At 58.6% G+C, this 17,659-nt stretch overlaps 1 protein-coding gene across 3 annotated transcripts; it reads right to left on the bottom strand.

Annotated features, from left to right (window-relative positions):
- Positions 1 to 1,176: 1,176 nt before the first annotated feature.
- On the bottom strand, positions 1,177 to 10,416 carry AKAP17A (A-kinase anchoring protein 17A). 3 transcript variants are annotated; one of them, XM_033420270.1, is made up of 6 exons: positions 10,226 to 10,416; positions 7,849 to 8,626; positions 7,075 to 7,223; positions 4,086 to 4,326; positions 2,162 to 3,093; positions 1,177 to 1,911 (listed from the first exon to the last, which is right to left on the bottom strand). In XM_033420270.1, exons 2-6 carry the CDS (start codon positions 8,608 to 8,610, stop codon positions 1,887 to 1,889), a joined length of 2,109 nt encoding a protein of 702 aa, XP_033276161.1. In that variant the 5' UTR covers positions 8,611 to 8,626; positions 10,226 to 10,416; the 3' UTR covers positions 1,177 to 1,886. The 3 variants fall into 3 exon arrangements, with proteins under 3 accessions (XP_033276161.1, XP_033276162.1, XP_004265481.1); XM_033420271.1 differs by having other exon boundaries at positions 1,177 to 1,881; XM_004265433.3 differs by having other exon boundaries at positions 1,177 to 3,093.
- Positions 10,417 to 17,659: the final 7,243 nt, after the last annotated feature.

Genomic DNA, 17,659 nt, shown 5'->3' with positions numbered 1-17,659 from the left:
TTAACTTGTACGCAACTAATAACACAGTGTCAAACACAAAAGGCACAAACTGTTAGGCCTTTGAGGAGAAAAAGATGCATCTGCTGCTACGGCTGGAGATGTCAATGCCACCCGTCTCAGGAACTGACAGACCCAGCAGGCGGAGGACCAGTCGGTTAGGGAGGATTGGCCTGGGCAGCACTGATTACGCCGCCACCTTCTGCTGCGTAGCTCAGTGGTTTTGGAGGTGGAATACGCATGATCAGTGGAACAGGTTTAGAATTCAGATGCCTGACTCTCGTCCACAGCGATACCTCCCCTGACCTCAGAGATGTGTGCTGATCTGACTCTCCCTCACTTCAGAGAAACCTCCTCTGACCTCACGGAGATCTCCCTTGACTTCAGAGACCTCCCCTACATACACACGCGATGCCACGTGGCCTGCTCCTCAGTCCTGTACTTGCTCCTTCAAGATTCCCATGTTTCAGGGGGCCTGTCTCATCCAGCAACATATCCTGGGCACCCAGAGTGACACCCAGTCCTCCGACTTCCTCAGAGCTGCTGATGGGGCAAAAAACACTTAATGCCAGGCTGCAGGAATCCTGACACAGCTGCCCGTGTGCATCTCTGAGAGGCATCTCCAATCACTGGGCATCTGAGCACGTCCTGCACCCACACCTCGACTGGTGACAGACCAGACCAATGCCAGCGCAGAGAAAGAAAGTGCAAGTCTATTGTGCCGACCTGAGATCTTGACGATGATGTGACTAGGGTGGAAAAAGCATATAACTGCCCTCCACATGCTGAGAACATCTGCATTTGACTTAAAACACAGACAGACGGAGGGATCACTTGCAGCTCGGGGTCCCAGCAGGGGCACTGACACCTACCTGCTACCTCAACTCAAGGTGAGGAGAGAACCACTTTCTTTAAGTCTTTTTTTTTTTTTTTTAATGGCACTGTAGCTTTAAAAAGACTGCTTCTGTGACCTTGCTACACTTTTATGTTCCCGGTAAGCAAATCGAAAGAGTCTCAGGACCCGTGTTCTCCTCCAGGGAGTTACTTTACAAAAGTCACAGCATGTGAAATGAATCTTCAGAAATCAGCGATTTCAGATATGCCAAATTACGCTCAGGTCAGTGAGGCAGCCCAAAGAACTTAAAAACGCGAACACACATTAAGTATGGGAAACATTAGTTCATTGGAAAAGGATTTTATTTCACCATAAAAATGCAAACTGGAATAAACACCATCTCTCCTAAGGCGGACGATAACAGCTATTTTTCAGTATTTCTGAGCTTCACTCAGAGAAGCCAACGATTATAAAATTTAACATGTTTGCAGCATTAAATCTGAAACGCTCCAAGTAAAAATAATTTAGCAAAACGGTTTCTTAAAAAAACCACACAGGCTAACCTTGACTAGGAACCAAAACTAATTTTAATCAACCTTTTTTTTTTTACGCTGAATTACTTGAATTTGTAGAAAAGTGAGCTTCTGGGACCCTCCATACCACTTCCGCACCTGCCCACACCTAAAAAGACGGCACGTCTGAGTTTCCGCGTTGCAGAACGTACAGCTTCCCCGCCGATGACTTAAATGCACCAGAGCCTTTTCCTTTGGCATCCCACCCAAACTTTGTTCCCAGTCCGTTAAACTTACAAAAGAGGGAAGAAACCAAAAAACAAAAAAACACCCGCAGGGCGAGGCTTCCTCTTTTCCGTGCCCCATGGGGCTGTGGCCGCCACACCGGACAGTCCATCCCCGTGACGCAACAGGCAGCTCCCGTGAAGTGAGTATGAGAGGCATCTCCGAGCAGGTGCAGGGATTCGGCGCTGCCAGCCTGTGTGCCCAGGGTGGGGTGGTCTGCAATTCTCACGGCTGGCGGCCTACGTGTTCCTCCTGATTCAGAGAGGACTGCTGACGTTAAAGCTATTGGATCAACAGTTTTAAGGGAAACGAAAGCTCGTCACCGGGGACGATGCCTCTGAACTAGACCCACGGCCACGAGGGAGAGGAGGCTGGAGGCGGTGCCTTCCTCACCAGGGAGCTCCCTGGGTGTGCTGGGGGGCGGTGGCGGGGTGGCGTGGGGGGCAGCGAGCAGCAGCAGGACGTGCGCCCCACCCCCCACCCCCGTCCTGGTCCGCCGGGACGGCTGCTGCCTGGGCCCTCCGTGCATTACCTGTTCCAGGTGCTGCGGTGCCGGCTGGGGGAGCCCGAGCGCGACCTCTCGCTGCGTCGGTGGCGGCTGTGCTTCCTGCCCGAGCTGCCCCTGCGGTCCCGGTCCCGGCTCCTCTCCCGCCGGCCATGCCGGTCTCTGCTGTGGGACCTCCGCGACCGCTCATGCTCGTGCTCGCGCTCGGGGCTGGCGCTGCGCCGGCGGGGGCTCCCGTCCTGATGCGAGCGCTTCCTGTGCGACCTCCGCTCCTTGGGCAGCCTCACGTCCTCCCGGCTGCCCGCCCGCCGCGGCCGGCTGCGCTCCCGCTTGGGCCCGTCGTCGCTGCCCCGGTCCCCGCTGGCCCGGCCGCGGCCCCCGCTGGGCTCACGGTTGCACTTGTCTTGTTCGGAGCGCGCGTCCTTCCTGGGCGCGCTCTGCTCGCAGGCGGCGGGCGCGGCCTTGGGCTGCTGGTTGTTGTCGGGGATGCAGGCGAGGACGCCGGGGCACCTCTTCTCGGAGGGGCCGTCGTCGGGGGCGACCCGGCGAGGATCCTGCTCCTCCTTGCTCGGGGCCTCGTCCGTGGCACCGCCGTTCATGTTCTGGGCGGGGCCCGCGGCCGGCGGCCGGGGCGGGTCCTCGCGCTGGGCGCCGGGCGTGGGCGGGGCGGCACCCGCGCAGCCGGCCGACACGGTGTGCAGGATGTCCAGCACCGGCTGCAGCAGGTGCGCGTGTGCGGCGCCCAGGCCCGCGGGCGCGCGGGCGCCGTCCGCCTTCTTGCTGAGCAGGATGCTGAGCAGACGCTCGCGCAGCTCGCGCTCCCGGCGCTGCAGGCCCAGCGCGCGCTCCTTCTCCTCCTCCACTCGCCGCAGCTCCGCCTCCTGCAGCCGCCGGCGCTCCTCTTGCTGCTGCAGCCGCAGCGTCTCCTCCCGCTGCTCCTGCTGCCGCAGCTTCACGGCCTGCGGGACAGAGGGGGCCGCGCCTGAGCTGGGCTCTGAACCCGCACGGACGCTCCGCGGCGCGCGGCTCTGCAGACGCCGGCCTGGGGGACCCGGCGGGCGGGCGGGCGGGCGGCCGGCTGGAGCCCGGCCCGCCGCACCTGCCCGCGCCCGGGCGTCCTGCCCAGCCGGCGGAGGAAAGCCCTGGCAAAGCTCCTCGCCGCAGCCCCGGGGCGGGCCTTCTGCGCCTGCGGTCGGTGCGAAGGTCGCCGGCCACGGGGAACTGAGATTACGGCGCGGAGGCGCGGGGCCGGGCCTGCTCAGGGTCTTCAATATTCACCATGAAACAAGAACACGCTGCCACAGGTCTCAGCGCGCCCGCCACGCTCCTTCCCGCGGACTGATCACAACTGTAACCAGACAACAGGTTAGGGTCGCCCCGCGCCTGACTCCGCGGCCCGCCTGAGCACCAGGCGCGCCCAGCAGGGTCCGTCCACGCCCCCGGCCCGGCTCGCGGCAGTTACCGGCCTGGCCTCCAGGAGAAGCAGGTGCGGGAACCGGGAGGGCCGTCCGCACAGCGCAGCTGAGACCTGTCAGCTCTGCAGCTGCGGACCGAGGGGGCGCGGCCCGGCTCCAGGCGCCTGGCTTCCCGGGGCCACGGCGAGGACCGCGCATCTTCCGGCCTCCGCCCCGACCCCCGGCAGGCCCCGGCCCAGGGCGGCTGACCTGACGGGGCCTGAGCAGCGCGGCCCCAGTGAGCCCCGGGGGTGGGCGGGCGGCCCTTGGCGGGCTCTGCCCACCCCCACTTCCCGCCACCTAACCCCCCCCCCCGCCCCCGTCAGGCCGGCCCTTGCGAGGCCTGGACGTGGGGAGGCCAACCCACAGCTCCGCGGGCTCCCTCAGCACAGGGTGCGGATCTGGAGCGACGACCCGGGACGCCAGAAGCGTCGTCCCGCGCAACGAGCCCCACCCGCGGGCCGGGCGCCGTGTCCCGCAGGCGCGGCAGGTGGTACCTTGGCGCGGCTCAGCAGCTCGGCGATGAGCCGGATGGACTGCAGGTTGCGCTGCGCCAGCAGCAGCTTGCGCTCCTCCAGCCGGATCTTCTCCTGCAGCTTCCGCTGCTCCTCCGCCTGCAGCCTCTCCAGCTTCCGCTGGCCGCGCCGCAGCTCGCGCTCCCGCTGCCTCTGCGCGCGCCTGCGCAGCTTCTCCTCCCGCCGCCTCTCGCGCTCCTGCTCCTCCAGCTCCTTCTGCTTCCTGCGCAAGCGAGACACGGGCTCCGTGAGGCCGCGGGCCGCATGCGCGAGGGCGCGCCATCCACAGGGCACCCGGGTGGCGGCTGCGGGGCTCGGCATCGCGGCGCTTCCTCCCCGGAGAAACCTCAGTCGCATCCGGGGACCCCGAGGAGCGCGGCGCTCAGGGGCTGCGAGTTTCCGGCGTCACCCGTGGGAGAGTCTCGCTGAGTGCGACCCCAGCCCGGAATCGTGAAGAAAGGGACGGATGGCCAGGGAGGACGCAGCGGCCGCTGAGTTTTGAACAAGAGGCACCCGGCTGGCGGAGGGGCGACGACGGACGGACGGGGAAAGGGCTGCGACGCGGAGCGACGAGGCCCCTCCGCTGGCCGCACGCACCCTGAGCGCAGAGCCAGCGTGCTGCACCGTCCCCAGCCCCAGCGGCAGCGGAGACACCCGGCCCGGGCTTTCACACCCCGGGAACCCGCGGGCCCTGAGCGGGAGGGAATCGGCAACGTACACAGCCGCAGGAAGGTTCCGGAAGCAGCGAGCTAAGGGCAAGACCAAACACGAGAGACTGTACCGCATGGCCTTTCATAGGAAGTAGTGGAAACGACAAAGGCACGGGGACGCAAACCCGACCCGGTCTGCCTTGGGGTGTACCCCGACAAAGGGGTCCCCAGAGGACGCACTGCCTGGGGAAACCCTGCGAGATCACTGCGTACACACTCCCTGGAGACAGCGACTGTTCCATAAACACCCCCGCACCACACCCGCCAGCCTAGACCCTAAAACATCCTTCCTCGTTCGGAAATGAGGATGCCACCGAAAGCAGGATGGCTCCAGACCCCCAGGGAAGGTCTGCAGACCAACGGATGTGTCCACCCGGCACACCCGCATCTCCTGCGAGCTTTTGTTCGCTGAGTTGCCGGTGGGGCCGGCACAGCAGAGAGGCGAGGTCACTGCGGGCAGGACCAGACACAGAGGAGACCCCTGAGGCCAGAAGGCGGACTGTCTGCAGAAGAGCCGACATCACTCCCAGGGTGCCAGGCCCGGAGGAGGCGGCGGGAGGACCCAAGCTCATCCGGACGCGGAGGAGGGGGGCGGGCTGGGCACCGAGGCCGGGCTAACGCGGGGAAGCAGGACAGCTCGAGGGTGCCGGCGTCCAGGAGGCCACACACACCTGAAGGACTCCCGCAGCAGGTGTCCGTCAAGAGCTGCGGGTCCTAGCTGCCTCACGGGCCTCAAGTGACTACAGCTCTCAACTGTGGAGCTCATGGCCCACGACGTGCCACGACCAGGAACGCGACCGCCACTGGCCGGTTGCACTCGGTTCCTATGAACACCGAAGGACCCAGAGACGCGCGCCCGTGATGCAGCACAGACGCCGAGGCTCCGCCCCACAGCCCTGGCCACCACTGCTCACCCTGGGCGCCTCCCGAGCCCACCGCTCGTGCCAGGCCAGCCCTGCCACGCTCCATGGCCACAGCCGAGGCGCCGCCCTGGGGCTGCGAGGCCGGGTCCTCACCAGGACGTGTCCTGCTCTGTGTCCTCCAAGGCCACTCTCAGTCCCGTTTCCCCACCCGCTTTTCCTGCCATAAGGTCAAGCAAATTGCCTTTAACGAGACCTCAGAGCTGCTTTAGGAAGGCCGTGGGGAACTTCTACACCCCCCAGCTCGGGGGCTTGTGGTCACGGCCCACCTCGAAGAGGGGGGACAAGGCCCGTTTGGGACAAGGGCGGGTGGGTGGTCCGCACGCCACTTGCGCTTCCCGGTTCTGCCTGAGGGGGCCGTGCTGACGCTACGGCCCGGTTCACTGCACGATCCCAACCATCCCCGCCAAGGGCCGCCTCCTGAGGGCAGCCACGCAGCAAGCACAGCCTACACTCCCCGGACGCCCGTTCCTCTCTCTGCACCGACGGCCTCACTCCAGGGCTCCTGGCCCCCGACCAACAGCCACACCCTCGTCTGCAGCCCAGGCCTCCCTGCCTCCCCGCGGGAGCCACGTGGGGCTGAGCAGAGAAGAGTGGCATGGTCTGGACGTACTACCCTGGAGCTGGGTTCCGGTGCAGACAAAGGAACTGCTACCCGCCGAGATATCTCCGCATCTGTGTTAGTGCTGTCGGTGAAGAAGGGAAAACAAAACAGGAACCCGACAGCCGGAGCAAGAGGTAAGTCAACTCAGCCAACAGATAAACAGACTGGTGAACAATGAACTGCCCAGATCACGCACACCTAAGACTGAACAACACTCTGCAAAACACACGACACCTTGACTGTAACACACACACACACACACACGCTGGAAAGAAACACCAAGCGCACAGCAGCCGTGATGGACCAAGAAGAATCTTTCCTTGTTTTCTAAAATCCAGGTAGTATCGTTAGGTTGCTTTTATAACTCACAAAGCAAAAGATAAAAGGGGGAAAGGTCGTCCCCCGGGTTTGCCGTTAGACGCGTGAACCTCAGTTACTTTACAGACCTCCTAAATGAGGCGTTTTTGCTAAAACCCGCCAACGTCATCAGTTCTCTACTTCACTTAAAAGCAGCTTCAGCCTGAACGCAAAAACCTGCAGAACAGCCAAGACTCCGTGCCTGTGTCAGCAGGACCCGCGCACGGCACTCAGGGAGGCTCGGAGGGGGAACGCCCGTCCAGGGCACTAGGCAGGGCCACGCGGGTAGGGGGCTTGGCCCCGCCGCCGCCCGCACATGCGCACACGGGTGCGCGCACGGGGCCCAGGCGGGAGCCCCGAGCGGCCCGGGCCGCACGCACCTCTCCTCGGCCCTCTGCCTCTCCTCCGCCTCCTTCTCCCGGCGCTTCTGCTCCTCCCGCTGCTGCTCCAGCTCCTGAAGCTTCTGCCGCTCGAGCTGCCGTTTCCTGATGGAGGCGTCGCTCAAGTGCTTGGTCGAATCGAAAGAAACCTTCAGAGGGAGAACGGGGCAGGTTGGGGCGGGTCGGGCGACCGGAGAGCCCCCCTGAGGGCGACAGCCCCGCCCGCGCGAGGCCGGCTCCCCCAGACTCAGCGCAGGGAAGGGGCTCCCGGGACGCCCTCCCCTGCGTGGCCGCGGGCCCCGAGCCTCACGGTCAACGCTCAGGACCCCACTCCTCCCGAGAGGGGAAGGGGACCACGAACCACAGGGACAGCGCCGGGAGCACGAGCGCACCCGGAGCCCCGACGCCCTGCCCCGGTACCGGCGGGAAACGCGCCCCTCTCCCCTCCTGCCACAGGGCCCCGGGGCCCCGAGGCCGGCCGCCGCGCCTCCCCCGCCCAGGCGGCACGGGGCACAGTGCGCGGCCGTAAAAGAACCGTCGCCTCGTTTCAAGGGACGTTTGGGGGCCCGGCTGGAGCCCCTCCCAGGGCGACCGTCACCCTGGCAGCCACGGGAGGATGTTCGGCTCCCTCGCGCGCCCTGAAGACGCAGGCTCTGTGAGAGAAGCACGGGGCCGCCCGCTCCCCTGCCCGCGGCTGCCGTCCTGCAGGGCGCGGCCTGCCGCGGGGACCTTCTCCACGGGGCCCTGCCCGCGCTGCAGGGGCCCCTCCCTCACCTTGATGTTGCAGGCCACGGCCTTGCCGTCCTCGCCCTTGTACATGAGCTTCATGCCGCGCAGGGCGCTCATGGCCTGGATGAAGCCCGCGTACTCGCGGTACTGCACGTAGGCCTCGAAGTTCAGGTGGCCCCCGAAGCTGAAGGTGTGGAAGTTGCGGCCCGTCATCTCCTCGCGGTAGGGGTCCAGCATGGGGATGTCCACGTTGCGGATCTCCCCGAAGCGCTCAAACACCCGGACCAGCACCTCCTCGCTGGGCTTCTCGGAGCCCGACTCCTTCAGGGCGAACCACTTGCAGGGCAGCCCCTCCAGGTGGATGGTGTCGGGCCGCTCGCCCGGCAGCGTCTCGTTCATGTCCTTGGCGTCCCGGAAGAAGGAGTCCCAGTCGTGGCGGGTGGGGAAGTCGATCTTGAACTCGGCGGCGCGCACCTTGAGGATGTCGGAGAAGCCGCTGAGCTTGATGGTCTTGCCGTCCAGGCAGGCCAGGAAGGCCCTGACCAGGCTCTTGTTCTCCACCTCGCCCTCGAAGCGGATAAAGTCCATGGTGCTCTTGGAGATGCGCAGCGCGGAGAACTGGTGGTCGCGCACCATGCCCTTCAGGCGCTCCATCACCTCCCAGTTGGAGATGGACTTGCCCGGCTGCTTCAGCTGCGGGAGCGCCACGCTGATGGTCATTTTCGTGATGGGCTTCAGGTACAGGCCGTAGGGAGGGCACAGCTCCACCGCCTCGGACGTGTCGTGCACGATGGTAGCCGCAGCCATAGCCGGGACCTCGGGCCTGAAAAACACGCGTGCGCGACGGGTCAGGGCTGGGCACCGGGCCGAGGTGTCCCAGGCTGGCCGGTGCCGCGGGCCCGGAGCAGGGAGGCAAGTCTGCTCGCTCTCTGTACGTCAGGCACACGGGCCTCTACAGAGGGAAAGGCCCTCGGCCCGAGACGTTGGTGCTTTTAATGAGATAACACTAAAGCAGGGGAGAAAACGGGCCGACAAAACGTTTAGGCACAGTTGGCAGCCCGACTCCTCCAGCAGCGCTGACCTGCCCCCAGTACCCAGAGGCAGCTCTCCCGGGGCCAGGGCAGTGGGAGCCCAGCTCGGCGGGGTCGGTCGCTGCCCTCAGCGAACACGGGGCAGGCCGGCTCCACCCGCCACCTCCACCAGAGGGTGCACACACCTCACGGGGGAGGGAAGGGACGGCCCAGGACAGGCATCTGGGAGGGTCTGTGGAGGAGGTGGCCCTGTGTTTCCACGGAAGAAACAGGAAAGAAGTTTCAGGCTGAAAAAAACAGCCAAGGGCCATCGACTTCAACTTCCCCACTGTGGGCAGAGGCACCCTCTCTGTTCCCAGATAAAGCATAAAAAGTGACCTTTCGGAAACCGGGGGAGGGGAGGGAGCCCCTCCTCCCCTCCTCCCCCAGCTCTTCCCACCTGCTGGGAGACGTGCCTGCTTCCAGAAAGCCTGACCCACGGACACCAAGCCCTACAGGTGGCGGCCTCAGCCGGTCTGCCCGCCCACCCGCTAGCTCTCGGAGCTCCCGCCCCAGATCCAGGAGGAACCCCAGGGGTGCGGGCGTCCCAGCTGGAGGAAAGCCACGTGGCAGGGTCAGGAGCACTGCAGAGGAGCTCTGGCCTGGTTTGAGACCTGTGACTCCCCGCTCCACAGGACCCCAAAGGCCGCAGGGAGGGCCCGAACCAGAGCCCCGGACACCCTACCCCCTCCCCCGCCTGCCTGCCGGGAGCCCCGGTACTCCCAGCTTCCCTGTTGCTTGGCTTCTCCTGCCTCCTGGGCGCGACCCCCAGCTCCTTCGCTGCCCTGATACCCCCAGCTGACCCTACGCGGTGCCCAGTACCTCCAGCCCCTCTAACTGTCCCCCCCGCCCCTCAGTTCCCGCCTTCCCTGTCCCGGGCCGCTGCCTGTAACCCCCGCCAACCCCATTAACCTCGGAACCCCCAGCTCCCGGCCCCGCCTCCTTCCCTCTCTGTCACCGGCCCTGCCCTCACCCCCCGCACCGCCCCCCCCGGTGCCAGTGGCCTCCTGGGAACCCCCGTCTCCCCGGACGCCTTCGGCTCTTCTCCCAGCCCCCAGTGTCCTCGGCCCCAAGATCCCCGCAGACCTCGGCCCCTGCTACCTCGTCACCCCAGGTCCCCCTCCCCCGGCTTCTCACAGACCTAGGCCCTCGATTCCCAGACTCCAGGTCCCCAGGCCTACGACCCCCGCCCCCAGGCCGCCCGCAGACTCCCGACCTCTGGGTCCTCCGCCCCTGGGTCCCTGTTCCCGAGAGCCCCGCAGACCCCGGCCCTCTGATACCACGGCCACTGGGTCCCCGCTCCCAGACCCCCGCCCGGCTCGCGGGCGGAGGCGGCTGCGGGCGGCGCTCACCGGAGCGGGGTTCCGCCTGCGTCCCAGGCCGCCGCCGCCCTGGCCCCAGCTCTCCGCGGGCCCCCGACGACCCTGGCAGGCGCGGCCTCCCCACCCGGCGTCGCGACCGTCCACCGGACGCAACCCCAACGCGACCCGCCGCCACCGTCGCCGCCACCGCCGCCGCCGCCGCCCGCCCCTGTGACGCATATCCGCTTCCGGCGCCGGGGCCCGCGGAAACGGCCGCGCGGCGGCTCCCTGTTTCTCCTCCAGGCCCTGGTCCCGCCCTCAGAGGCGGGACTTCCGGAGACGACGGGGTGGTGCAGGCCGGGGCCTCCCCTCCCCCCCGGGCTTTGCACTGCTCATGCGCGAGCCCACCCCGCCCCCAGGCCGCTACCTGTGTTCAGGTCCAGGCGGAGGCCACACCTGGGGCAGGAGTGTGAGGCCACCTGCCTTAGGACCGGGACCAGGTGTTTGGGCCTAAATTTCTATTATAATTATGCATCGGACATAATATGTAATATAATTTCGTTATAAACTATTACCTAATTACATATTGATTATTTTATTTACTATAGGAATTGATTCGTTGCATAACGTTATTATATTGTAAGGTAATTACATCTACATATGTAATACAATGTTAGTGTAAACATATAGTATTTTTACATTTTGAATGTTTTACATTTTAACATTTATTTTTCTATAATATTTATTTTTAATATCTGAAAATGACACAAATTACATATCGATTATTTTTACTTACTTGATATATACTTTATGTATTTTATCATTTTAAGCTGAAGCCTAATAATATCTAAAATTTAAATGTAAATAAGTAATAATATGCTTTAGGTGTTATATGCAACGTATTTCATATGTAATGAACTTTTGCATAACTACATGTTACATATATTTTATGCATAATAATATACATATAATTTTATGATATAAATTAACAAATGACAATTTATTAAGCTCCCACTTTGTGCCAGGCGCTGCACAAGGCATGTGATTCTGATGCCCCAAATATGTCACAAGTCCCCACATTGAAAATCCAGGGTTGGGGGCTTCCCTGATGGTGCAGTGGTTAAGAATCCGCCTGCCAATGCAAGGGAAACGGGTTCGAGTCCTGGCCTGGGAAGATCCCACATGCGGCAGAGCAACTAAGCCCTGCGCCACAGCTACTGAGCCTGCGCTCTAGAGCCCATGAGCCGCAATCACTGAGCCCGCGTGCTACAACTACTGAAGTCCGTGCGCCTAGAGCCAGTGCACAGCAACGAAGACCCAACACAGCCAAAAATAAAAATAATAAGTTTATTAAAAAATAAACAACCCAGGGTCGGAGAACAAGAGCACAGACCCTCTGTTTTTCAACATGGAAAGTGCCAAAGCATTTGCTTCAGAAGGGGCGAGAGTGGGTAACTCCACCCTATGTCAGGTGGAGTTTTGAAAAGAGGCTCCTGGGTTTTTGCTGGGTGTCTGCTATGGGTGAGATATGTAGTCGAATTAAATGCTACCCATATAGTCAAATATAATCATGACATCCACCTGACAAGGAGGAAACGGAGGCTCCAGGGTCCCCCAGGTAGGGGGGTCCCTCTTTGAACACAGGCAGGCTTCTCAGTGGGGTATGTATCTTTTCTGCTTTCTTTTGTCTTCTTCTGGAGAACGTAAAGGTGTTTGGCGTTCCCTTGAAAGCCGTTCTCCCGAAGGCTGCTTGCATGTGGACGGCCTGCTTATTTCCCTGGAGAACTGTTAAATTTGGAAACTGCTTTTCCGCTGTGTTCTACCAAGCAATTTGCAAAGTGAATTAAGAAATGAGGTATTCACTTCTTCGGGAGCGGCAAGACTAAGAGATGATTGTAATAATTTGGGAAATGTTCAAGGAAAATCCTTTTACAGTTTTGAGCAAAATGTTCCTCCAGGGGATGTACCCCAGAAACAGAAAAACAAAGTTCCCAATTACCTGTAGCCCGAATCCTTTGTCCTGGCGTGATATATGCGTGGGTATATAAATCCCTCTCGTTGAGCGTGACGGGGACCTGGGAATAGGATGAGATATCGCTCCCAGGATCATATGGCAATGGTGAAGGAATTCTGTGGTTGTAATTTAAGTCTATAATCCACTGATTCGAGCTAATGGAAGGAGAGATTATTCTGGATGGGCCTGACCTAATCAGGTGTCGGGGTCAGGGCTAAGACGTCGGAGAGCTTTGAAACAGCAGAGGAACTGCCTGGTTGCCTCGAGGGAGCAAACTGCCTGGTGGAAAAATACCACTTGGCAGGGATTGGCAGGTGGCTTCTGGGAGATGACGGTCTTAATGCCCCAACACAAGAAACTGAAATTCTTCCAACAAGCACTGAGCTTTGAAGAGAGCCCCAAGCCCCCAGTGAGACCCCTAGCCCCGGCTGACACCTTGATTTCAGCCCGGTGAACCCTTGAGCAGAGGATGCCATTAGCCTGTGCCTGGACGCCTGACTTAGGGAAACTGGGAGATGGTAAACATGTGTTGTTTACAGCCTCTACGTTTGGAGCCCTTTGTTACCCAGCCATATATGACTACTACATCTGGAATCAACATATGGATCCTCAGCCCTCCTTAATCACAGAAAAACATGCCTCTTTACCCCACGCAGAAAATGACCTCCTCTCGTGCTTAAATAAGCAGTGATTTTCTTATCATCACTCGATTCAGTTTTTAGGACTGCTGTAACACATTACCCCAGACAGCACAGAAATGTACCCCCTTCAGACCAGAAGCCTGAAATCAAGGTGTGGGCTGGGTGGGTTCCTTCTGAGGGCTCCGAGGAAAGATCTGTCCCAGGTCTGTCTCCTGGCTTTGGGTGGTTTGCTGGCACTCTCCAGTGTCCCTTGGCTTGTGGCAGCCTCCCTGCCATCTCTGCCTCTATCCTCAAAGGATCGTCCTCCCTCTGTGTGTGTGTCTCCATCTCTTTTTCTCATAAGGGCCCCGTACACATTAGATTAGACCCACCCTCCTCCGCTGTGCCCTCATCTTCATGTAACTAATTACAGCTGATGCAGAGGTACTCAGGTTCATGCTGGATGTAGGCATTCAATGAGGTACTGCAAGAATTGAGAACAGTAAGCTGGACACCTGTTTCTGAACCCAGAGCTACTCCAATTCTGGCTTCCATCTAGATTCAGATACTTCCCTCCAGGTTAGACACCTTCCCCCCGTCTGTATCAGCATTCCTTTCACTTTGAGCCATATCGAGGGACCCTGTTAATCCTTTTCCTTCGAGAAAAGTGCCTGGTGTTAGTATGGGCATCTATAAATGTATGTATATATGTATGCATACATCTATCTATCTGTTCATCCATCCATCCACCCACCCATCCATCCATTCATCTACCCATCTATCCATCCATCCATTGACCCATCCAGCCACTCATCCAACAACCCATCCATCCATCCACCTATCCATCTGTGTGTCCATTCACCCTCCACCCATCCACCCATCCACCCATGCGTCTCTCCATCACCCATCCATCCATGTACCCACCCACCCATCCATCCATTCATCTATGCATCTATCCATCCATCCATTGACCTGTCCTTTCATCCAACAATCTATCCATCCATCCATCCATCCAACCATTTGTCTGGCTATCCATCCATTCATCCACCTGTGTGTCCATTCATCTGTCCATTCATCCTCTACACTCCATCTGTCTGTCTCTTCATCCATCCATCCATCCATCCATCTATCCACTCATCCACTGGTCTACCCACCCACCCACTCATCAGCCTATCTGTCCACTCACCCATCCATTCACCCATCCTTCCATCCACCCACTCACCCACCTGTCCATCTGCCCATCGATCCACCTACCCATCCAGCCATCCCTCTCTCCATCCACTTCACAGATCCATGCCTCTCAAGACTTTATTCAAAACAACCCCTTTCCACCAGGTGGCGCACACACCTCCTTAATGAACACTGGCAAGAGCTCCACCATATTAATCCTCTGGTCTGGATGTGAAGCCAAGGTCTGAAGGGTCATCCATCCTCAGCAAAGTATCAGTCCAGTCATTTCCCATGAACATTCCCCTATTTATGGAGTCCACCTTCTGCCACTCAGTCTCCTATTAGATCATTTCTTATTTATTCCAGAACTTTCTATGCAATGTATCATGCCGTAAGCAGCACAATAGAAAGAAAAAGGCACCCCACAACTGAAGACTCTGCAGAAATGCACTCTCGCCTCTGCTGGTGCTGGCGGTACAAATTAGCCTGATGTTCAAAAGTAAGTTCCACAAAATCTCTCAAGTACCATGTTTAAAGTGCTCACATTCTCTTTGAGTCTCCAGCCTCAGTGTTGGTAATTCAGACTATAGAATTATTCCCCACAGATATACAAAAGCATATGTGTAAGTTCTGCATGCGTGCGCGTGTGGCCACACACACACATATAGTATGCGTATATAAGGTACATATGTGTGTATATACATATATATATATGTGTGTGTGTGTATATATATGTAGTCCCTGTAGGTATACAAGGCATATGTGCAATTAATACTTCTGGCTGCGTTAGAAGACCTGAAATTGGAAACAGCCCTAATGCACACACACAGGATGCTGAGTAAGCCGTGACAGCAACCTCTATGCTGAGTCAGGCACAGATATACTCACCCACTCACTCTCTGAGTGTTACATGAAGACCTCATGCTGCAGACGTGTTACACGCCCCCGCTGTTGTGATGATACGGTGGTACTCAACGGTGACGTCAGACTGTGGGATCAGTAGTTTGGGGTGGGTGACTGCACCACTGTCGAAGATGGAGAAAGGGGATTAGGCTGGGATAAAGGACTCAGGGATTGATCAAGGGTGTCTGGTTGGGTTACGAGGGTCAGGGGTGGTGGGATAAGAATGACTCTGAGGTCCCAGGCTCTGGCCACCGGGTGAGGTCAATGACATGCACTGAGGGGAAACCAACAGAAGAAGGTGCAGTTTGGAAGAGGAAGGAGGCAGGTGGGTCCAGGAGGGTTGACTTAGCTTGGAGGTGCCTGCAGCCTTAAGGGAGCTGTCCTGTAAACTCAGGAGCCCCGGGTGAGTTTAGAGCAGGAAAAACCATGATATTGGAGGTGCATCCCCGGTACAGGAGAAGATACTGGGCACAATTCAACCATCCACCCCCCAATTCATCCATCCATCCAGCCAGCCATCCATCCATCCATCACTCCATCCATCCATCCATCCGTCATCCATCCATCACCCATCCGTCATCCATCCATCACCCATCCATCATCCAGCCAGCCAGCCAGCCACCCATCCATGCATGCACGCATCAACGTGTGACAATATGCACAGAATATTGTCCACTAGGGAAACTCACCTGAGCCTCAGCATCCAGGATTATTGGTACTCAACCACGTGGCTGTCCTTTAGTCTCCAGCCCCCTCCAGACGTTCAGGATACTAATGTTTGTAGTCTCCATCTTCTCCTGGAGTTTGGAACTGATATGGCATGTCCCAAAGTCCCCATCATAAATCGCATCGTTAAAGGGTCCAGCAGCCAACGTCCCCAAGCAAACAAAGACACGCCTATGAAGCAGGACACTGCAGGGGCCTGGAGGTCACCTCTCGGGAGTAGAGGGCAAAGACAGGCCTGTCTCCGGGTCAGGTTAAGTCTTCACTACACACAAGCAAAGCACAGGAGTGCTACAATTTATGGCAGTGCTTTGAAGGAAGATGAGAAAGGGTGACATAAAGCCTGGGGAGGGCGAGGGTGGGGTCCCCTCATGAGAACAGGGCGAGAGCTTTAAGGGCAGTACAGCAGGGCTTGTGGAAGGTAGTTGAAGGGAACGTGGCCTCCTGGTGCAAAGAGGCACCCTCTGCACAAGCCCAGACAGGAGTGGCCAAATGTCCTTATGGGACTTTCCCTGGGGGAGATCAGAGAGCCCTCCGGTGGGGTCCCCAGCACAACGAGATCCTGGCGGGTCCAGGAGAGGCTGAACCATACACCAGCCGTCAGCACCCAAGTGGAGGCTGCGGTTATATCTTGCTGCGTTAAGATCGATTTCATCTCCCACTTCCCCTCACCTGTGTGGTCCACCATACGATCGCAGAGAGACACACAGTGTTTCCTGGAGCAGAAGGTCGGTTTAGCAAGGGCCCTCCCTCCTCACTCTGTGCAAAGATGGACTATATTTTCAGGGTGGTTGTTCCCAGTCTGTAGACATGAGTAAAGTGTCTTCATGATTTGGTGCCTTCCCCATTATTTCTCAAGAACGTTCCTTAAATCTCTACATTATTTCCTCCCCAGATCTGCATAATTAGAGCTGGAATTTTTTTTCCTTTTTTTTAGTAAACGGTACCAGCCTCACCTCTCCAAGTCTTTGGAAGGAAAGGTATTATGTGTGTGGTTCTCTCGGAGACTTTCTCCCACTGTCCCTTTCTCTTCCCCCGACTGCACTACAACACGTTAATCATCTCTGAGCTTGGGTTTGCAGATACAGAGACCTAAGGGGTGGTCGACAGGAGACAGACACCACCCCAGTCACTGGAAGTGGTCTGGAGGTGAGGTCACCAGGAGAGATGATCCGTGTCTAGCCCTGTTAATGATGAGATCACAAGAATCAAATACACTCCATGAGAAAGGACCCAGGGTACCACGACAGGTTACCTAAGGTTGCTTAGGAACAGGGGGAGTGGGGAGATTTCACTGACAACATAGCCTGATGAGAAAATGCTGCTTCCTGTGTTGCAGAGTCCGGGAATTCATTAGATGTTGATGTGCAAGTGATATTTTAAGGAGATATGCTATGGGGGGGTGGGGTCTTATATGCTATGGGGGGTCTTATTTCCTGTGTGAGGAGGAGAAAATCAGATGTTGTGAAGATCAGAGCAGAGGGCAGTCTCGGAGCAGGAGATAAAGGTACAAAACTGAGATAAAGGAGAGTCCCTCCTTTCACAGAAATACGTCCTCAGGTCTGTCACCAACGTGCGGGCCTTCCCTTTTCTCTTTAGGGTAACTGGGGTGTAATTCAGAACAGAGTGGAAGGTGTTTGTCCGGGATGAACAGAACCAGGAAAAAGCATGGGCTCCAGAGCCAACTGTGTAGCGATGGTCAACTGGAAGTTTCCAGTGGCAGGTGACAGCTGGGGGTGGGGGAGGCCCAGGACTGTGGTCCACACCACGAGGCCCCCAACAAGTGAGGGCTGCCAGACAGACTCACAGACAGGGCCCAGTCCTGAGAGGTCGGCGAGAGAAGGACTCATCCTCGGGGACTGGGCTCTCGCCTCCTGGAGCTGGACACTGAGGGCGACGGGGGGAGTGGGTAAGCGTTGTGTGGACTGAAAAAAATGCAGAACCTAAAAGTTGAGAATTACGTTTTATTTGGTGGACTTGCTGAGGACTTAAGTCCGGGAGGCAGCGTCTCAGAAGGCTCTGAGGCACTGCTTGCAAGAGGTCGGGGAGGGGCCA

This window comes from Orcinus orca, chromosome X (genome assembly GCF_937001465.1).
Source record: "Orcinus orca chromosome X, mOrcOrc1.1, whole genome shotgun sequence".
NCBI lineage: Eukaryota > Metazoa > Chordata > Mammalia > Artiodactyla > Delphinidae > Orcinus > Orcinus orca.
This window is presented reverse-complemented; position numbering and strand designations above follow the sequence as displayed.

Bases quoted from the DNA above. Each gene is read 5' to 3' on its own strand.
- AKAP17A (XM_033420270.1), bottom strand. From the start codon at position 8,610: ATGGCTGCGGCTACCATCGTGCACGACACGTCCGAGGCGGTGGAGCTG. The intron at 4,327-7,074 runs GTGCGTGCGGCC...TCGCTTGCGCAG, and splicing joins AGGCAGAGGGCCGAGGAGAG to GAAGCAGAAGGAGCTGGAGG. The intron at 1,912-2,161 runs GTAATGCACGGA...TTGATCCAATAG, and splicing joins CACCGCAGCACCTGGAACAG to CTTTAACGTCAGCAGTCCTC.